Source organism: Daphnia pulex, chromosome 4, assembly GCF_021134715.1.
Source record: "Daphnia pulex isolate KAP4 chromosome 4, ASM2113471v1".
Classification (NCBI taxonomy): domain Eukaryota; kingdom Metazoa; phylum Arthropoda; class Branchiopoda; order Diplostraca; family Daphniidae; genus Daphnia; species Daphnia pulex.
The window spans coordinates 7,653,829-7,675,145 of record NC_060020.1 but is presented as its reverse complement, the minus strand read 5'-3'; the positions used below and the strand labels follow the sequence as shown (position 1 = coordinate 7,675,145).

The following is a 21,317-nucleotide window of genomic DNA, read 5'->3' as shown; positions in this document are numbered from 1 at the left end:
TTCACGAAATATGAAGGCCGGTATAATTTAAGGCCAATAGATGAGAGCTTCTAAAAGAAATATGTCGTTTGCTATGTCGGTTGCTTCTCTCTATTTTTTTTTTTTTTTTTTTTTTTGTTTCCTTTTTTTAACACTGCATACACGCAACTATTTTTGAATGTTCAAATGAGATACAAATATTTAGGGGATTTCCAAACATGAGCTTTTATTGTATCAACAATATTAATCATTTGTCGCTGTCTATAAGCGTGTCTAGGTTTATATCTTGCAAAATGGCTTGGCCTACGTCTGTATATATCTTGTTGATACGTATATGTAATTCAAATCTAATTAAATTTTATACGAGATTAGAATTATTTTAATAATCTTGCTGCGCGATTCAAAACTTTTCGATCCGATGAACAGACAGAACAGACTAGAAACTGCACTCAACGGAAGGTTACATACCTGAAATAAATTAACTTGCTAAAGACTAAAATTAAATTTCATTTAGAACATTATTCATAACCAGTGATAAATATTTTTTGTTTTTTTGTTTTTAGGTGGACAAAGTTAACAACCGAGAAAATAGATGTAGGTATATTGTTTCACATTATAAAAAAGAACCTGTTTTAAAGCGAACGATAAATAAAAATCAATAAAAAAAACTCCGACAGTTTTGTATTGTTAGAAACGGCACTTACCCTGTTTGGCTTATGGCTGGCTTCGCTACGTCGACAATTATGGTGAAAGATTCGTTAGGTGGATGAAAGAGTTCCATTCAAGTCTATGGAGGCTGTCAGTGCTGGCCGTTGGACTTAAATCGTGACGAGCTAGAAGCATCAATCCATCCATCAACTTGGTCAATTTAACACTGAGTCCACCACTCAATCAGGCCAAAATTGGGGGTTTTGGGGGTTTACAATTTTTGGAAAAGGGTGACGAAGGCATCGCAGTCAGTCCCCGTATAAACCATTTTGTGCAGAATTTTACGGAAAATCCAATGGTAAAATCCGCAATGTTCTAGCTAGCATATTTTTTAAGTTATTTAATTAAAAATTAAGGGACCCCCCCAGAAATTGTAGTGTTTTTTTCTGATTTTTGACATCAGTTTTCGGGCAAACCGGACCTTTAAAAAAATCTAATTTTTCAGAATGAAAGATTTTGCCACCCTCCAGAGACATCTCGCCCCGTTTTTTTTTTTTAAACGGTTATTGGCAGAGATATTGGCAATTGAAAATCTTGGAAATTTTTCGACATTTTCTGAAGATTTTCGCCATTGACAGACTTCAAAAAGGCAAGGGAGATCTACTATTCTTCTGGCCATTAATTTTTTTTTCGAACTTCAACTATCGATAGTCAACCAAGCCCAGCAGTTTTACATCGATTCCATTCTTTTCTCAATCATTCAATCATTCAATCAATTGTCAGAGTTCTCCCATAAGAGGAAAACTCTGCGCATAAAGGGAAATACTAATATATATAAAAATTAGAACTAATATTAATAGTTGAGAACTCGTTGTATTACTTTAATTGACACATGATGTTATGGACAGTCAACAGACGTGGAAATTACTCGAGGGCGAAGAAGAGTAAAAATGGCGATCTACTAGAAGGACGCGATGAGGAGGGGACGCCACGGCTGGAAGAGCAGCAGCAACAACTTGGCACAGAAACTGACAAAAGACTGCCCGTTTTCTATTTTGTCAGCCTATTTATTAACTAGTCGGATGCTGGGGGTTGGCATCTATTTTTATGCGCGTCTACGTGGGAAACTAGGGGTCAATGCGCGCACTTGTTTTTCTAGGTCACTCTAGGCAGTGACTTTCTAACTCTACTTTTATTAGTTTAACAAAAGGAGGAAGTTAAAGTTAACATAGCTGCCCAACCTTGGGAGGTTTGTCACAGCGAGGGGGAACTTCTTATTCTGCGCCTGTTACGGCCACCTGATCTTTATCTGCGCTATTCCGGCGGTGGTCTCCGCTCGCAGATGCGAGGGGGCTGCTGATGGCATCTGCACGTCTCGGTTTACGAGGGGAGGGCTTGTTTCATCAACAAGTTTCCCTAGAACGTACAATGTCGCCTAGCAGAATCTTTACACAATCAAAAATTAATGGCCAGAAGAATAGATCTCCCTTGCTTTCTTTAAAATCGGCCGCTAGATGGCGTGGCGAAGTGACGTCTGTCAATGGCGAAAATCTTCAGAAAATGACGAAAAATTTCCAAGATTTTCAATTGCCAATATCTCTGCCATTAACCGTTTAAAATAAAAACGGGGCGAGATGTCTCTGGAGGGGGGCAAAATCTTTCTTTCTCGGCGAGATATTAGGCTGGACAAGTAGGAGGGAGCACAACGATTGAGGCAGCGGTACGTCAGCACCGCGATCTTGAAGTCAACCCGATAAGGGACTGGCAGCCAGTGAAGCTCCCGCAGATGAGTGGTCATGGCATCGCGACGTCGGGCTCCAGTGACGACTCGAGCAGCAGCATACAAGACCTTCTTTATAGGTTCCAACAGAGATGACGGGAGTCCGGCGAGAAGAGAATTCCCATAATCAATGTGAGACAGGACAAATGCGGAGACCAGTTGGACGGCAGCCGATCGTGAGAGGAATTTTCGAATTCTTGCAATCCTGCGCAGGTGGAATAAGGCACTTCTACACGTCTTGTTGATCTGCAGATGCATAGTCAAGTGCTTATCAATGGTGACCCCGAGGTTTCGAACAGAAACCCTCCTCCTCCCACCAGCACCAGCAATGTTGCCCCCCCCCCCCCCGGAGGATTCGACCAATCAGTCTTGGCGTTTTCCGTCACGGAAATGAAGCCCAACAAGAAATCAAATACGCTACTATTGGCTACATTGCAGATGGAGTGAGAAAAACAACCGAAAGTGCTTTACGTACATACTGTAGTAATACCCGGTCCCGTTGTTTCTCTGCCCGTGATAATCATATATCACAACAACAACAACAACCCAACCCGAAAATAAAAAAAGAAGAAAAGAGAAAAGAAAAAGACCAACGAGTTGCTTCTTTTGCTGGTGACAGAATGGCCGACCCGACGGACGGAGGTAACGCGGACAAGCGCTAGACCACCCAGCCACTAATTTATAGCTGCCGATAAGGTGGTGGGTTGTGGCCAAAGGGGTGGAACAGAAAAAAAACAATAAGAGTGCCCGTCCGTTTTCTCCAGATAAAAAAGAAACGAGCGCAATACGCAACTGGCCAGCAGCAGCATGCAGCCCCAGAAAGGTGGATGGTAAATCAAGTTTTATGTGACAACGATGATCCTATATACATAGTACGGCGTTACCCAATTAATTTCTCCTCCCGGCATGATGGACGTACCTGCACGGACCGATTCAAGTGGCGGACGCCGCTGACGTTGGCGACGATGCTGTTGGCCAGCAGGAGGCTGCTCGTGTTGCCTTCTCCAATGCCGCCCGTCTCGTTGTGCAAAATCACAAACGCCGATGAGGCGATCGATAGAAAGTCAACGGCGGTCTCGGTCGCCACGCGCTCCGGTGGCTGCTGGTACTGTTGCTGCTGCTCCAGCAGATCCCTCAGCGCCGTCTCCATGGTGATCCTATTTAGTGACACTTTTGGCTCCAATTCCAAACAGAGATTTTTTGCGCTATTTCTTTCTTTCTTTTTTCACCCTTCTATTCGGTTTAAAAGAGGTATGTATGTTTCTAATGTTCTTCTTCTTTTATTTTCCCACCGTTTGTAGAAATGGAATAAGGTGTCGTCCATCAACTGTCAAACACTCCGCCCACTCTCCACGCCAAGCGGGATCTTCCTACACACGGCAGGAAATTTAAAACGAAAAAGAAAAAGGAGGAAATAACTATCAAAAAAGCTGCAGCCGGGATATAATATGGCGCTAGATGCACTTTTGAAGGGAGAAGGCTATGCCATCACATTAGCATCCAGCAGTGTCGGTCGGGTTATGTTATAGGCACGCACGGTATGGGTGCGCGCTCAGGTTTCACGAACGTGTGGTTTTTTTTTTCTTCTTCTTCTTCTTTTTTTTTATTTCATTCGGCGTCGTTTTACGTTTCGAGGACGGCGTCGATATGTATGAGAGGAGGAATAGACATTTATAGATAGAGATGGATAGATATTCCCCCCGCTGATGAAAAGGATAGGATTTTGTGTGCTGTGCGAGAGTCTCTCGTCTATAGGAAATGGACGGTGTTCACATTGGCCGGGCCTGATGTGTGCTGGGTTGTGTCAACGTCGTTTTCTCTGTACACTACGCGCCGGTATAATAATAATATCGAATAAAAATCACAAAAGGTCGTTGATTGCCAAATGACTGCTGCTGCTGCTGATCCTCCTTTTTTCCTTCTTTCTTTTCAAGTGGAACGACAGCGAAGAGAAGCTCCTAGACGGGAACGACGGGATGACGCGGGACATCGGCGGGGCCCATTTCATTGGCCGTTAGATTGGTGTCCTCCTTACTGCTGGCCGAGGCCGCTTCTTCTCCGCCAACAACATCCCCCGCACATCCTATACTAAATAAGGAAGACAATGTAGATAAAGTGTCCCTTTATTTTCTTTTCGTTCTTTCTCTTTTCATATAAAAAATGTTATGCATAATTTGCTGTTGGATTCTCTCGGCACAGTTGAGCACACACAGAAGGACGGACAGACGGACGGGCCATGCAGCTTGTCTAATTTTACAAATGAACTGTTTTGAATCTCTTTTCTTTTTCTTTTCTTTTGGAAATTAAAAAAAAGAAAGAAAAACACCTGGCAACCGAAGGGAATAAAAGAGAAGTCTCTCGATGATGTAATAACGAGAAACGAAATGGCGTCATCATCATCGCGTAGATTAACTTAAAGTTATTAGCGAGAATTCGACGCATAAAACCCGGCGCTCAGCTTTTGTCTTGGATTTTTCTTTTTTCGAGAGACAAGACATTTCATTTTCCCCGTGGCCAGCCAACGGCAGCACATGAAGATGGCCCATGCCAAAACGGGGAGGAAAAAAAATTATAGTGCCGGACCATTGTGCACCGCCGCCGTCCGTCCTCGGCGTAAGTAACACCGTGAAAACGATTCGTTTGCGTTATCTAAGCGCGCAAGAAAACAAAAACAAAACGTACTTGGACTATAGCTTCAATTTGAGTCCGCCAGTGATAGAGAAAGAAATAAGAAATAAAAAAAGGAAAATAGAATCAGCCGTAAGAAGTTGAAGGACACATCACTCGCGCGCGTCCCTCTCTAGTTCCTGGCTGTCCGTTCGGCATAATCTTGCAAACTTCAAAGAATATAGGATATGCAATGAGCCTCTTATGGTTATAAACTAGATGGCTGGAAGACTTTGAACCAGGAAGGCAGGAACCAGCGGAGAAAAGAATAAGAAAAAACAAAAGAAGAAGAGAGTCAGGCAGTCAGCACTCAGCAGCATCGAGCCAAAAAAGTTTCCGACTCTAGAAAGAAGAAAATGCGAGTGCAGTTTAGAGCTCTGCAAGTCTATACCAAATAAAATTCGTTTTCCTTTTTCTTCCTTTTTTTTCTTTAAACTCTTTGGTCTTTTTTATTTGATTTTTCTACTTGGAAATTCCAGAAGCGAAAGAGTTTTAAATGTGTGTGACTTAGATTAGTCACTTTTGGGCAACTGGTATAGTATAATGGATGGCTGTACTCTATGTTGGCCGACAGGTCAAATCAACTATTACACCGAATTCAATGCTGCAAATGATTTCGATTTTATTTCTAGGAACAGCAACACCGCGGCGTGTATAGGCCAATGTCGTAGCCAATTTGGGTGCTGCTGCTTCTGCCGAGTCCGCCCTTTTATACTATAAAAATCTATCTCTGAACACGGCTAAATATACGTGGACAGAGAGACGAGAGTTGAGGAAATAAATGGGAGGACAATAGTCATCCTTGTGTTTCTTTGACTCAAATGGGCCACGCTCGAAAAAGGAGAGCCGGGGGGGAATCGTGTTCTCGCATACGAGATACGCCATGTCGTGTTGACAATGCTGAATGGATTCGCCATGATGGATCTGTCCATCTTGTGTCAATCGTATCGCATCGTCTTCGTCGTCGTCGTCTTTTCCCTGGGCTACTTTACAAAAGGCACTCCTCTTCTTATAATATAGCAGGCCGTCACACAGCAAAATACGCTGGGCTTTTACCTTTTTGAAGATCGTGTTCGCTTCTACTAATCCGGCGCTCTGCTGTTTCGCCTCTTCTACCACGCAGTCCATCTCTCAACTTCCAGCAGCGACAACAAACTTTTCAAATGAAATGGCCGTCTAGCTATAGCCTCTCCCAGCTGGAGTATTACTGCTGCACTATTATATAATGAAGTGACTGAAACTCCCCGAGTCTTATTTTTCTGTATCATCAAATCGGCCATCCGCGTCGTCATAATAAAAAGAACACGGTAATGGGAAAATGATAATAAGAAAAAATAAAGTCATTTCAAATTGAAAATGTTATCGAGTGTGAAATAAAAAGCGGATCCGGCGTGTGTGTGCGACGGAATAAAAACACACACTCGAAGCGATCATCCGCGATCATAAAGAAGAACCCAAAAAAGTCATTATGTTCTTTATTGACTTTGACGTTCTTCTCTCTTACGTAGATATCGCAGAAGAGCGAATTGACGCCGATCGAACAATGACAACACCCCCCCCCCCCCTTCATCTCTTCTGTGTACATACTTGTGAAAGTAGCAAGTTCGTCTGGCCCGTCATCCAATCTCTTTTGCACCCGACTGCCCGTCAAAGTGTATAAATATACTCCGCCCCGAATGAGCGATAAAAAGTGGCAACGTACACAACAGCAACAACAACCAAATAAATGCGCCACTCACCTCTCGACAATGCAGCAGCACCTCAACTGGCCATTTGTTTTGGGGCCGGACCTGCCCACCGCCCCTTCTCCAGTGAGCTGTTTGGGACTTTCTCAATTCTCGCCGCGAACAAACAAAATGTTATAACAATCGGGAGCGGAAATAATGAAACAAGAAAAGAGTTCACGCACACAATGTCACCCACCACCTCGCGACGACGGGCCACTCCGCACGGGATACTATTAAAGGAAATCAAAGCGCAGAAACTTTTAACTATTTTAGTTTTTGTTTTAAACGAGAGTAGAACTTTGGGTGATGTAGTCCGACGCTAATATCAAGCGGCAGTTATATATACGAATGAAGAGACTCTCTCGCGTGGGTGATTTTATTTGTTCTGGCACAAACTGGACGACTGCCCGGACCCCCAACACAAAAAAAAGAGGGGGGTAGGGGAGGGGATGGGGAACTTATATAGCGAAACGGAGGGCCGGCCAGCGTGGATGCGAGTAGCACGAAAAACAGAGAACAGCCAACTGAAGCACAACTGGGTGGAAATCTCCCGCTATATACTACACACGCCGCTGCTCACGCTCTCTCACTCCCGTTGTGACTGTACACAGCCAGCCACCAGCCAGCCAGCAACAACCAGCGACGACGGTGCATCGGCCGGCTGAAGCACCACCTCCCCGGCGCCCACCCATCTCAGGGAAAGGAATAGAAACCAAACCGCCTCCTGCGATCTTGTGTGTGTGTCCCGCGTGAACGCAAATCCCAATGACTCCCGAATTGAATGAAATTGACGAGCTGCTGCCCGGCTCCAACGATGTGGAAAAAAGTTTGCAATAGAAAGAAGAAGCTTTTCGATTGATATGAAGTCTGGTTTCTCTTTCCTAACGAGACACATTTTATTGGCTGCTGGGCGGAAAAGCAGCGTTACAATTTCTGACCAGCGCGATTGACGAATGTTTTATGTCCCGCTGTCGTCAATGTGTAAGACGCCAAAAATTTCTAGCAGAAAAAAAGGGCCACCTTGACTTGACTTTGACCTTGACTTTGTTTTGACCGAATTAGGACATTTTCAAGTTGGTTGTTTCTCAAGTCAGAAAAAAACCAAAACATTTTGTATGTACTGTGTCTTTTTTCCGGATCGACGGGCATTGGAAAAGATCTGTCGACATTGCGCAGCAGAGAGTCCCGACCCGTTGCCATTCATCAGTCTCAACGAGATTACGCGAGATTGATTTGATTCTCACCTTGCAGAACCGAGGAAAAACGGGGGTGTCATGCCAGTTCGATTGGATCGGATTTCGTGGACACGTTTGACGTTTCTAATTTTTTCTTCGTCGCCCCGCTCGAGTTTCTCTTTAACACGCCATGACCATTAATTATTTATAACACCTCGGTTTCCTGTTCTGGCTCAAAATATAGACTCGACCGAGTCGCCTTTGATTTTGAAAGCTCCACTCACTAGTTGATGAATGACTCGAAGCAGATGGTGCTTCTCTTCACCGCTAGGTGGCACCAATTCGAACACAAAAACCATGAAGTACACCTGTACTTGATGACAAAAACAACGCTTTATCGAGCATGGATCAACGATCAAGCATGGATTCGTCTGGCGGCATAATATTGCCATATTGGCGCGAAGCGTCTGTCGCAACTGTTGCAATAGACTGAAATGACTAGCTTGTTTTTTTACTTTCTGGTTTTAACCTGCAATTTTTTTAGTGGAAAGTTCCTCTTAAAAAGTTTAAGTTAATGCTTTTATTCAAATTTTCCCATAGACAAGTGAATCTCAGGGATTTATACCATACTTTTTCTTGACAGATCTTCCAGAAAAATTTTATCTAAAACTAAACACAATGCCACCTGAAAAAAATAGGTTGGAAGGTAATGAGAATCATGTTGTGGATAAGCATCAGAAGAAAACACACGAACCTGTTTCTGATTCTGATTCTGACCTAAAGGATCCAGATGCTGATGTTGTTGATGAAGATGGTGAAGATGAAGATGGTGAAGATCGAAATGAGGGTGGAATGTACTTTGGGGATATTTACATCCCCCCACCGCCAGCCCCATCTCTTACAATGGATGCCAGTGGCCCAAGATTAGTTATCACCCACATTGAAAACTTCTACTTCAAAAGTTATGCTGGGAAACAAGTGTTGGGTCCATTTCACAAGAGTTTCACTTCCATCATTGGTCCTAATGGCAGTGGGAAAAGCAATGTCATTGATTCCATGCTGTTTGTCTTTGGTTATCGTGCCAACAAAATTCGATCCAAAAGTGTAGCAGTCCTTATCCATAATTCTGAAAACCATCCAAATGTACAAAGTTGCTCAGTAGCTGTCCACTTTCAGATGATTGAAGATATTAATGACGATGAATTTAATGTGGTTCCTGGGTCACAATTTGTTGTCTCTAGATCAGCTTTCAAGGTAATAAAAAATACTATTTATGCCATTTTTATCTACCATATTTTCTTCATACTAACAAATTTCTTTTTTTAACATGCAGGATAATTCGTCATTTTATCAAATCAATGGAAAACGAGTCCAGTTTAAACATGTCGCCAAACTTTTGAGAAATCAAGGTATTGATCTTGATCAAAACAGATTTCTCATCTTACAAGGAGAAGTAGAGCAGATTGCCATGATGAAACCAAAAGCCCCCAATGAGCATGACGGTGGCATGCTTGAATTTTTAGAAGACATCATTGGAACTTCAAGGTAGGGATTGTTTATAATCAAATTATGGTAAAATGTTATCATTATTTGCTGGCCATCGATATAGGTACAAACAGCCAACCGAGGAACTCAGTCAAAGAGTAGAAACGCTAAACACCCTAAGAACTGAAAAGCTTAATCGCGTTAAGCTGGTGGAGAAAGAAAAGGACGAACTTGAGGGCCCGAAGAACGAAGCAGTGGCTTATATCAAGTTGGAAAATGATCTCGCACAGTTAAAATATAATCTCCAGCAAGTAAGAAATAAGTTATAGGTTAATCTTACTGCATTTAAACGTTACACTGTTTATTATATAATTAGCTCTACACTCATCAATTCTTGAAAGTGATCGCCGACAGTGAACAAAAGAAAGAAAAAGTGAACGAAGAAATGGGCGATTTGAAGACCAGACTAGAGGAACTGACTTTGTTCAAATCCGAAAAGAAAAAGGATTTTAAGCAATACTCCAAAGAGTACGAAGAAGCCAACCGGAAGCTAGAGAAATCCGTGGAAAAAGTGGCTAGTTTGATCAAAGATGACGAGAAGATGGTTGAAGACTACCGTCTCATCAACACGAGCCGCAAAAAAACCAAAGAAACCATCGTGAGCGAGAAGGCCAAGTTTGAAGAGTTGAGCAAAATTCCCGAAAAAAATACAAAAGAAATTGCAGAATTAGAGAAAGTGCTGGTGGATTTGGAGAAGAAGAAGGAAAAAGAAGAAAAACACTTCAACGAGATTATGTCAAATTTGCAAACGGAAACGCAGGGACTTCAAGACGAGAAGCAACAGCATGAACTGGAACTGGTTCAACTCAAGGTAACGAAACTATCAATTAATCGATGCCAATTCCCCTTAATTAAACTTTTAAAATTATGTAGAAAGCTGTAAATGAAACGCAAGCTCAGATGGACGTTGCCCAGTCCGAGTTGGATATTTACCTCAGCACAGAAAAGAAAGAAAAAAACGTCCTCGACTCTATGAAGGAGCAACTTGAAAAAGCATCGCAAAATTACACGGAACGTCATCGTAATCTTCAAGAACTTGAATCCAATAATCCCAAGTGGGCAAAGTCCCTTTCGGAAAAACAGACTGAATTGCAAAAGGTTTTGTTTTTTCTTTCCTATATTTCCTTCTTATTTCTGTTTATTTTTAGTAACTTGTTCTCGTTTCTATCAAAGGTCACTAACGAGGATAAAACGAAAAGCGAAGAACTCAGGAATATACGCATCCGACTGGAGCAAAGCCGATCGACTTTTTCTGCCAACACTAGCCGAGGACGCATCCTTGACGGTTTAATGGAGCAGAAACGAAAAGGAACGTTACCCGGCATATATGGACGCCTGGGTGATCTCGGCGCTATTGATGAGAAGTTCGACGGGGCCGTCTCGACAGCGTGTGGCCCTTTAGATAACATCGTCGTCGATACCGTTGATACCGCCCAAAAATGCATCGCGTACCTGAAAAACGGCAACTTGGGCAGAGCTTCTTTTATCGCACTGGAGAAAATGGTTGGTGATTGATTTTTATTTTGCGGGGAATTGCTGTCAATTTAATTTTGCCGTGCACTATTCCTGCAGCATCACTTGATCGACGTCGCCCGGCAACCGTTTGACGCTCCCGAGAGCGTCCCACGACTTTACGACCTGATCCGCGTCAAAGACGAGCGAGTCAAACCTGCCTTTTATAGCGGTCTGAGAAACACGCTGGTTGCAGAACATCTGGAACAGGCCACTCGCATCGGCTATGGTTCTCGTACCCGACACCGCATTGTCACGTTGAAAGGTCGGTCCCTATCTCGGTGCTTTTGTTCTTCGTCGCTTAATGATCAAAAATTTGTTTTCTCCGTCGTCTAGGTGAGTTGATTGAGCCATCTGGAACCATGAGTGGAGGAGGTAATGGATGTCAGCGCGGAAGAATGGGCCGGAATGTCACTACAGACACTTCGGGCAACGAGACCTCTGCCAAAGATATTGTCTTGATGGAAGAAAAGATGCAGCAACTTACCGAACAGTGCAGCCAACTGCGTCAGAAGAAACAGACCCTTGAAGATGAGTTGATTGAACTTAAAAAATTAACCCGGGATGGAACGACCAACCTTCAGAAGTGGAAAATGGAAATTAGGGTAAGACAGAGCTACACGTGTGGATTGTGAAGGCCGGATTATTGCAATAGATATTTTTTCGATTGATTTAGGCTTCCGAGGAACAACAAAAGACTCTAAAGGAGCAGATTAACATCCAAGAGAAGAAAGTGGCTGATTCGATGGCGGATAAGAAGCAGGTTAGGACAATGGAGATGTCCATCGCCGAAAAACGTAAAGGATACGATGCCGCTACGGAAACAGCATCCAAAATACAGTCCAAAGTTCAAAAAGTCCACAGTCAAACCATGGAATTGACAGAGGGTAAAATGAGTAAAGCAAGGGAAAAATTAGATGCTTTCACTTCCCAGATATCCAAAGTGAGTACACAACATTAATTCGTGTTAAATCAGCTACAGTATGGCTAACAAATTCGATTTTTGTTTGATTCACCATAGGTAAGCTCGGAAAAAACAAAACTTCGTGTGGCAATCAAAACTTCGGAGCGCAATGCCAAAAAGTCGGAAGACAAAATCGCCACTCTGGAACAGGAGGTGAAAGATGCTGAGGACGATTTACGGAAGTTGCAAGAACGCCGTAAGGAGATCGAAGAGGAGGCCGTGAATCACAAATCTTCTCAACAAACACTAGAGGCAACCGAAAAAGAGATGAAGACCCAACTGGTTAACCTCAAATCCGAACTTGATGCAGCTCTCAAGTTTGTCAACCCTCATTAGTTATCGCCAACAAAACTTTGAGTTAATCCAAATTTTCTTGTTTAGGGAGGAGAACAAAGTTCGAGCTGAAAAGATCGACTACGATCAGAAAATTGAAAAGTTTGACGAAGCGATCACATCTCATCGAGCCGAAGTTGAGCACTGGAAGAGAGAAATGAGCAAAATCAAACTAAACGCAGTAGATGGGAATCCGGCGCCAGAAATCAAGCAAATCGCAGAGGAAGAGTTAGATGGAATCCGAGTGGATACGTTTCAGAATCAGATAACCAAAACGAAGGCAGAGTTAGGCAAAATGTCTCCGAATTTGCAGGTAAGAATCCGTTTATTTGTTTTCATTCATTCCGAAACGATAAAGGTTTCAAACGTTTATTTTAGGCTATTGCGGATTACAGAAAGAAAGAAGAAATCTACTTAGCACGAGTTGCCGAACTGGACGAGGTCACTCAACAGCACGACGAACAGCGAAAACATGTCGACGGTCTGCGCAAAGCCAGACTGAGCGAGTTTATGACTGGATTCGCCATCATCACCACCAAATTGAAAGAGCTCTATCAAATGATTACGCTGGGAGGTGATGCTGAGCTGGAATTAGTCGATTCGCTTGATCCATTCAGCGAGGGCATCGTTTTTAGCGTGAGACCACCGAAAAAGACGTGGAAGAATATTTCCAATCTATCTGGAGGCGAGAAAACTCTCTCTTCGCTGGCCCTCGTCTTTGCTCTTCACTATTACAAGCCGACACCACTGTACGTCATGGACGAGATTGATGCCGCCCTCGATTTCAAAAACGTCTCCATTGTTGGAAACTACATCAAGGAGCGGACTCGCAACACCCAGTTTATTATCATTTCCCTGCGTTCCAACATGTTTGAGCTTGCCGATCGATTGGTTGGCATCTACAAGACTCACAACATCACCAAATCCGTAGCAATAAACCCCAATACCATTGAGAAGCGTTGCGAAACAGAGAACACCAATCCTGCTTCAAATTCCAACACTAATGTTACTGCTGTTTCAAATGTGACCGTAGTCCGTAGCTTAGATTCCTAATTTTGCCTTTTTATATGTGCCCAATGAACCAAGACAATGAAAAAACTCGTGCCATCATCCACTTCTCTTTTTTTAAGTCCATTACCCAACATCAAAGTTTAAAGCCCTTCAGCTGAAGTGTGCGTTATTGAAACGAAGCCAAAACTCTGCATAAAGGACACTCGTGCACTGTGACATCACTTTAAAAGTAGGACAAATTCAGTACTTTGAAACCAAACGCAATAGGAAATCAAATCAAATCAAAACATCACAGATCTACGCATCAAATCTTATCAATACGATCTCATTTCTCAATTGTCTAATAGGTTCGACGATAAAGTCGGCCCGACTAACCTATTTTTTTAGACGTCACCAAGTCAGAGGGATGGCCGTTCCACATCAAGGACGCGGGCAACTCCTTCATGCTTACGGCTCGGAAAACGGGTGGGCCGTCTGTGCGTTTTATTTTTATGGTGAGCGTTGATTAAAAACATGCATACAGGACACACAATCCAGTCGGGAAGAAAGAACCCATAGAAAGCAGAAGGAGCCACATACATAAAAAGACAAAAGCCACCAGAAAGAGTATTAGTTCACCGACGTACCATCAAAACGATCATGCATCTTCACTTTAAAGCGATACAATCAATTTCGACAATGAAATGTTAGTATAAACGGCACTGACTTGCTACTGTGCGATCAACTTTGGCTTTGTCCTCCACGATGTACGTATATTTAAAAAAGAATCTTTTCAGTTGGGAAACTTGGATTTCTCTTAATGAAAAGAATTCATACCATGCTGTTCCGAAAAAGAAGAGAGCACCGAGAACTTCCACGACTATCGTGATAGACATGGCCCACTGTAGGGCTTTGAAGTCGCCTTCAACAGTGGTGAGATCTATAGATGACGTTCCTGAACTGGAACAGTTTGCGCTGACATTCTAATCAGGTAAACTCGTAACAAAGTCGCTCACAATTGACGAAACAGTCGAGTTTAGAACCATGGCGCCTTCGACGAATGCAGCCGGAGTCGAAAAGGATTTCTTCAGAATTTCGGAGATCTAATGACAATATTTGAAATAGATTGATAAACTAAAAGAGCATAAAATCATATGATGATAATTTCTCGTTTTACCTGGCCAATCAAATAAGGAGAGCCGGCGTCACCCAGTCCGTGTGAAAATAGAATTTGAAACGCTTCAGCGGTTGATCGTCGCGTTGGGATTACCGTATAGCCTACTGGAAAAAATATTTAAAACAAAGTTAGACATAAGCGGAAAAATAACAGTAACCGACCACCAAACGAACGGAAGAACAATGACAATAATCACATACCAACAGGATATCAGCCACAATTGCCCAATTCAAATTGAGCAGGACTTGACCAAAGAAGACGACCACAAAGCAAGTGGTGGTGTTCCATCCGGCGATAAACAACGCAGCTAGCACGAGGGGAGTGGAAAACAGCATACCCATACCGAAAACGATGGGATCGGCCCGCTGATAGCGGACGCGCAATTTTTGGCCGAGGAAAGATCCAAGGGGCACGCCCAGCAAACCAGCGATCATGGCAATCAAGCCGAAAATGTACGATACGCTAGGGTACAAAAATCAAACACAAACAATATTTAATGACGACACTTTTGACGGATAAATCATGGGAAACAATTTCACTATCACTTGATAAAAACCCATTATCACGACCACAACGTAATCGACACGATTTTAATTTTTACCAAAGTAATGTCAGCTACGAGGGACCAGTTCAAATTTAAAAACAACTGGCCATAGAACATGAGGGTGAATGTAGTAATGGCCGATGCACCTGAAGCCAGAATCAAGGTGCCCACCATGAAGGGTGCGCTTAACAAGAGGCCCACTCCGCAAACAAGCGGATCGGCAGTCGGATAGTCCCGACGAAGTCTCTGCCCTAAAAGAGATCCAACTAAGACACCCAGAATTCCGGCCAACACAGTTTCAGCGCCGAAGATGAGCGGAATGCTAATCGTAATTAATTGGCAACCCCATTTAATTTTCAAGTTCAATAAATCAGTTTAGATATAGTCTAGCAAAATCGAACGAGTTAAGATGGAAGTTGACGTACTCATCCAATGAAACATCCTGGTGACCTTGTTGAGTGGCCAAACCCAATGCGATAAACTTGGGACCCCACCATGCCAGAGCTCTAGCGACGAAGGCCACCGCTGTGTAAGCTGCTGTGGACATCACAAAGCTTTTGCTGTCGTGACAAATAAAACGAAAAATTAAAAAACGCTGATTAAGCGACACACTCGCACAAGGCCATAATTAAAAATAACTCTTGACTGACTTTTTGCCGAGTGATTTAATGTCGTCCCACCAGCTCGTGGCTGAAAGATGGGCGCCTTCAGATTCGCCGCGTGGAGGATCCTGGACGACCAGCAAAATCAGAAGCACGGCTACGGCCCCGAAAACTGGCGTGACTCGAAGGCCCCAATGCCACGATCCCATCACTCTAGATGCTTCTGAGCCAACGATGTAACCTAGTCCACTGGAAGTTTTTGATACTACGATTAGACACAAGCTCCGTCAAGAGTAACGAGGACGAAGATTAATCATTTACCTCCCGACCGGAGTTGCGAAATAGAAGAGGGCTAGAAATTTTGAGCGAGTATCGCCAACAAATAAGTCTGAAATGATGGTAGGTGCTATGGTTGAGTAGGAAGCTTCTCCCACACCTACAAGGCTCCTCATGACCAGGAAAGCCCAGAAATTTGTCACGTAAGAGCCAAGTAATGTTGTCAGGCTCCAGACGAAAATACCGGCAGCCATGATAAGCCTGGATGGATAAAAATGATATTGGAACGAACGATCCGGAAATCAAATAACACGAAAATACCTTCGAGAGTATCGATCACCCAGGTAGCCAAATAGTCAAATACGGGGCGCAGATCATGTAAATGGCGACGAAAGCTGTTTGAAGCAGGCCACTTTCTGTATCTCCGATATTTAGATCGCATTGAATTTGGGTTACAATTCCTGTTAAAACAAAAAATCAAGATTAAAATGTGAATAACTAAATATCAAAGTGTTTACGTGACGCTTTACTTCGCTGCGACGGATGAGGATACAAATAACATAACCTTCACACATATACATTTTCCAGAAGAAACAATTTTAGACAGCGCTAAATAGGCGACTTTCCAAGTTGTATGTTTTTTTTTATGCCTGCAACGTGGCTATTTTTTATCTATTGAACATATGCCAATAGGTTGGGCGAGGCAATTTTGAAAGTGGGGTGGCTATTTCCGCTCAACTACTCATTGAAAAGTTGCAAATTGTCATCAAAACTAGTAGTCTACGCGAAAGAGCCCAAATCGAGTGGAGGAAGCAAAACAAAATCAATAACAAATGCTGCTTCCTAGTGTCACAAATAGGCATTCAAAGTTGTGGAGGAGCGTATAGCGGATCGTCCCACGTCAGCTGAGAGCCAATCGGAAGAAGAACAAGGACCACGCCATCTGACGTCACTGAACGTGAAAATATTAGGGCCAACACATGGAATGATGGAAATTTTTCCAACACTGGCCACTCCCACATGACCACCACGTCACTGACACAGGTGCACGCGAGCAAACGAAATGATGCAATTAGTATGCTTGAAAGATTTACCAAAAAGAGATCACATACTACATAGATAATGGGATTTGCATTTTGCTCGAAAAGATGACTAGAAAGACAAAATCCTACAAAAAATCAAAGATAATGATAAACTATGTACCAGCTATTGTATATCTGTCCATTTAGTTGATTAAGTTGACAAAACAGAGAATGGTGACTGTGATTATCTGTCGTTTGGTCAGGGGATGGCCAACTGTTCGGTTTTCTCCAGTTTTCTCCAGAAGAGCTGTTGGCAGAAGAATCACTTGCAGAGGGAATTCCTTTGCCGTCAATTTTTGTGTTCGATCTGGATAATGAGCTTTGATCCGCTGGAATCTATCGACACTTTTCCATCTTGCCGACTATTGGGGTTCCTTAACGAACGCTCGTATACTTCATGGTCGATCAACTGTTGAGCAGACATATTAGCACGAATTCCGGACGAATCCATGGTCCTTTCCTATTTGTTTTGTTAATAAACCGCGAAAGTTAGTTAAAAAACGGACCGAAGATATGCACCGACGAACTATCTGTCACTGACTCTGAACCGGCTTTTGGAATCGCCTAATACCTGTGAGGCTGTGAATGGGGGCCAAATAGAGTAGATCGAGCAATATCTGCAATCGCGTATTGCATATATAAGAAAGTTTCTCTCGGTTTCTCTCGACCTGCTTGTTCAATCACGCACTTACAATAACGTATTTTGTTACACATCAGCCAAAATGATGAATACATGTAAAAAAATATTGAAGAATGAGAAACTGTTGGTCTGCGCTATTTTTGTGCAATTCCTTCTTGGATGTACACGTTTACTTTATTGGTCGAATACGGAAACGAATCCAATGGAGCTTTCCTGGGAAACTGTTTACATGGAGTGTTTGTACAAGTGAGCGGACCAAAATCCGGAAAAAATTCGCTACCCAACAGCTATTACAGTAATTTTTCCTTTTTCAATAAAACAAGTTCGAAAATATTGATCGTGTCATAACTGTAAGACGGCCTAATGAAAAGAAATGATCTATTTCCAACGGCGTTGCATGTTCAACCGGTATTTTTTATCATGAAAACTTGCAAAAAAAAAAAATAATAATTCCACGCATATGTTGACGAAGGTATTTTAATGCGGAGAAAATATTTAGTGTTTCAGGATATTCACGTGATGATGTTCATCGGGTTTGGATACCTTCTAATATTGACGAAAAGGTCCGATCACAAGTCTTTAATTTCATATTTTCTTGTCACGGCAATCAGTCTTCAATGGGGAACCCTCTGTTATGGATTTTTTCGCACGATCAATGGGAATATTCATCTAATCATTAATACATAAATAACCAATACCATATTACTTGAATATTACATACTACTTACGAATGCCAGTGAACGAAGTATTTTTTTAAATTCATAGTTTATTAAATGCTGATTTTGCCTGCGCCGCAGTTTTAATTTCGTGTGCAGCGGTTGCGGAGTTGACGACACCGCTGCAAATCTTCTTGATGTCTCTGTTGGAAATTATCTTGTATTCCACCAATAACTGGATCGGATCTTTAGTGTTGCAGGTAACTTAAAAAAAAAGGGAAAATAGCCATAGGCTGCATCCATTTGTTTTCAACATACTATACCACTATATTATATATTTTTCAAACGCATCCGTATTAAAAATTCCAATCCATTATGTATTACCAGGCATCAGATGTCGGATCGTCCATGTTCGTCCACGTCTTTGGGGCGTACTTTGGTTTGGCTGTTAGTTTCGTTTTATATCGCGGCACGGCTTATTGCGCTGACAGACAGTCCAGGAAAGACGAAGCCAACAGTGACTCAATTGGCGAAACCCTTTCCACTGCTGTTGGTATAACGCATAATTTATCCTCCAATAAATTTCTCATGTAAAATATTCTGGGGACAATAACAGGCACTATGTTTCTGTGGCTTTTGTGGCCTAGTTTCAACGCGTGTTTGGCAAAAGGTGATGCCAAGCAATTTCGAGCCATCATCAACACCTATTATTCACTATCGGGAAGTTGCGTGACAGCGTTTGCCGTCTCGTCTCTTGTTTTCAACTGCTTCGTGTGCGCTGAAGATAACAGACGACGCAGTTTTAACATGGCAAATATATTACTAGCCTACTTAAAAGACGGATGAAATTTGGTTAGGATAATTGAATGCCGATATACAGGTTGTTTTTCAAAACTCGACCCTTGTTGGTGGAGTTGTGATCGGTACATCTGCCGATATGATGATCAACATATGGGGAGCCATGATAATTGGTGGTTTAGCTGGAGCAGGATCTATATTCATAAATCGTTTTTCAACCGTAAGTGACGATTTAGATATCATGGCATTAAATTTCGGTCGTTTAATTAAGTTTCTAATCGCGTGTTCTTACTTTAAGACGAAAGCTGTTCACCGTATAATTGGAATACGCAACGCATGGTATAGATAATTTTGAAACATCTAATTGTCAGATTCACCAAACGCTGCTGTGCTAACAAAAAATTTTTAAATATGGTTCCGGATGTCAAGGGGAGTAATCTCTTTGCACGGAATCCCAGGTATTGTAGCTGGTTTTGTGGGCGCAATTGTATCGGCCGCTGCGACTAAGGAAGATTATGGTTTCAGGTTCTAGATCTAGATAACAAATAATTTTGCTGGGTGTTGATTTGAAGAAGAAATTTTCTTGGGTCACGACAGCCTTTACCGACAGTTTTCAGCACGATCTCCACTCAATAGTTCCAGCGAGTTATCAAAAATTCAGTACTACGATTTAAAAATTGACCCTGGTCGAGAAAGAACAGCTTTACAACAAGCAGGATTTCAGATTGTTACACTTATCGTGACCCTAGTTATCGCAATTATAGGAGGCCTTGTAACAGGTGAGCTGCCGACTTATTTATCGTATTACATATGTATATAACTCTTTGAAGTCTGATAATTGTGGATTTATCAGTTGTTGATTATGGATGCCTTTTGGTGCTAATTCAGGGACGATTCTTTCGTTGTCTTTCTTCCGTCAACCGTATGAAGAAAATGACTCGCAACCTGATCAGCTAACGCTTGTTGTTGACCAGTTATTGCTCTCTGAAAGACGTTTAAACGTTATTAATGCAACCAACTAAACTAGTGCAATCGTTATTTTGACCGAGAATTTGTCGTCCACTTGTTAACTGGTAAAGCCGTTTGAGCTGGTAAAACACTAAAATTGATAAAGCAAATGCTGACGTTTGGTTTTATTACTTTTCAAAGCGAAACTTTGCGTTTCTTTTTCTCTCCTAAGTTTCAGACAAGGAATACAAAGTGTAATATGTAAAAATAACAAATATTAATTTAAAAATTCATTATAATAGAGAAACTGAGAAAGTAACTGACGCGTACCCCCCACCTACCCCTGGTTTGTGAACGCACTCCGGAGGAATCCGCCATGTTTCCACCTTGTTCGTGTTTCTCTTGAGTGATTCGCATAGGGGGGATTCCTTATGAAAACGACCAAAACCTGTGGCGACCATCTCACGGATTTGATCGCCACTAACCTTTTTCGATTCATAATAATAAAAATAAAAAAAAATTCCTAGAGTGATTTTGAAAAAAAAATGGCGCGTTCGCCTAGCGCGAAGGTTTGAATTTTTTAAAAGTCCGCTTGACCATACATAATTCAAAAATTTTTTTAAGCACATTTGAATATAATTCAGAACATGTTGTCATAAGGCTGAACTAATTTTTAAGAGCAGGCGAGACAAAATTGAACGTTGCGCCACTTGGTGGCGCGAAATTTAAAAAGTGAAAAAATTTTCAAATTTGATTTGAAAAAAAATTTAGTTAAAATTAACACAGGTTTGTGAAATTTAGTGAAAATGTGAACGAGACATCTGTTAATGAGTCGTCCAAATTTCAGACTCGCAGCTTGAATTCACATTTTTTGAGTAAAAAAACGTCAATTTTGAGAAAAAACGCATTTTTTGTACTTAAAGAAATATAAAATAATACGTTAAACTGAAGTTAAGAGTCTGAAATTTTCATCACACATTACTTAAAGCCTCGAAAACATTTTCACCAATTTTCATGAACCTGCGTCAATTTTAACTTAACATTTTTCAAATCAAATAGACAACGAAAGGATGCTGAGTTGCGAGGTCTGGAACAGGTCGAAAATCTCGATTTGGCTCAACATGCCTGAAATTATCACAGCCCTCTTATGGAGCTTCATTTTCTATTAAATAATACAAAGTGAAAGAACAGGTTATTTTAGTGTTTAATGTTTTTAAAGGATTTATCATCATTCTGGCAAGTTACTTATTGTTTTCTGACTTCACTGGACATTG

The 21,317-nt window shown here is 41.9% G+C and overlaps 2 protein-coding genes and 2 long non-coding RNA genes across 6 annotated transcripts; 2 read left to right on the top strand and 2 right to left on the bottom strand.

The window, feature by feature from the left end:
* Positions 1-837: 837 nt before the first annotated feature.
* Positions 838-7,736, bottom strand: LOC124192163. Its single transcript, XR_006873597.1, has 2 exons — positions 6,814-7,736; positions 838-4,495 (listed from the first exon to the last, which is right to left on the bottom strand). It is a non-coding gene; the product is annotated as an uncharacterized LOC124192163 (long non-coding RNA).
* A 655-nt stretch (positions 7,737-8,391) lies between these two features.
* On the top strand, positions 8,392-13,440 carry LOC124192013 (structural maintenance of chromosomes protein 4-like). Of its 2 annotated transcripts, XM_046585136.1 has the most exons (13): positions 8,415-8,682; positions 8,760-9,230; positions 9,310-9,521; positions 9,586-9,772; positions 9,838-10,332; positions 10,395-10,619; positions 10,695-11,024; positions 11,094-11,298; positions 11,370-11,638; positions 11,710-11,976; positions 12,055-12,314; positions 12,379-12,643; positions 12,709-13,440. In XM_046585136.1, the coding sequence occupies exons 2-13, from the start codon at positions 8,829-8,831 to the stop codon at positions 13,381-13,383; spliced, it is 3,792 nt and encodes a 1,263-aa protein (XP_046441092.1). In that variant the 5' UTR covers positions 8,415-8,682; positions 8,760-8,828; the 3' UTR covers positions 13,384-13,440. The 2 variants fall into 2 exon arrangements, with proteins under 2 accessions (XP_046441091.1, XP_046441092.1); XM_046585135.1 differs by having other exon boundaries at positions 8,392-9,230.
* Positions 13,441-13,480: 40 nt separating this feature from the next.
* On the bottom strand, positions 13,481-17,207 carry LOC124192014 (protein spinster-like). 2 transcript variants are annotated; one of them, XR_006873548.1, is made up of 8 exons: positions 17,123-17,207; positions 16,241-16,380; positions 15,965-16,180; positions 15,692-15,892; positions 15,467-15,601; positions 14,698-14,959; positions 14,498-14,601; positions 13,481-14,423 (listed from the first exon to the last, which is right to left on the bottom strand). XR_006873548.1 is itself a non-coding variant. In XM_046585137.1 (8 exons), exons 3-8 carry the CDS (start codon positions 16,171-16,173, stop codon positions 14,304-14,306), a joined length of 1,032 nt encoding a protein of 343 aa, XP_046441093.1. In that variant the 5' UTR covers positions 16,174-16,180; positions 16,241-16,380; positions 17,123-17,204; the 3' UTR covers positions 13,481-14,303. The 2 variants fall into 2 exon arrangements, 1 of the variants encoding a protein (XP_046441093.1); XM_046585137.1 differs by having other exon boundaries at positions 14,498-14,598; positions 14,694-14,959; positions 17,123-17,204.
* A 1,481-nt stretch (positions 17,208-18,688) lies between these two features.
* Positions 18,689-20,528, top strand: LOC124192220. The gene is made up of 5 exons (XR_006873617.1): positions 18,689-18,850; positions 18,914-19,315; positions 19,394-19,434; positions 19,525-19,874; positions 19,984-20,528. It is a non-coding gene; the product is annotated as an uncharacterized LOC124192220 (long non-coding RNA).
* The last annotated feature ends 789 nt before the right edge of the window (positions 20,529-21,317 follow it).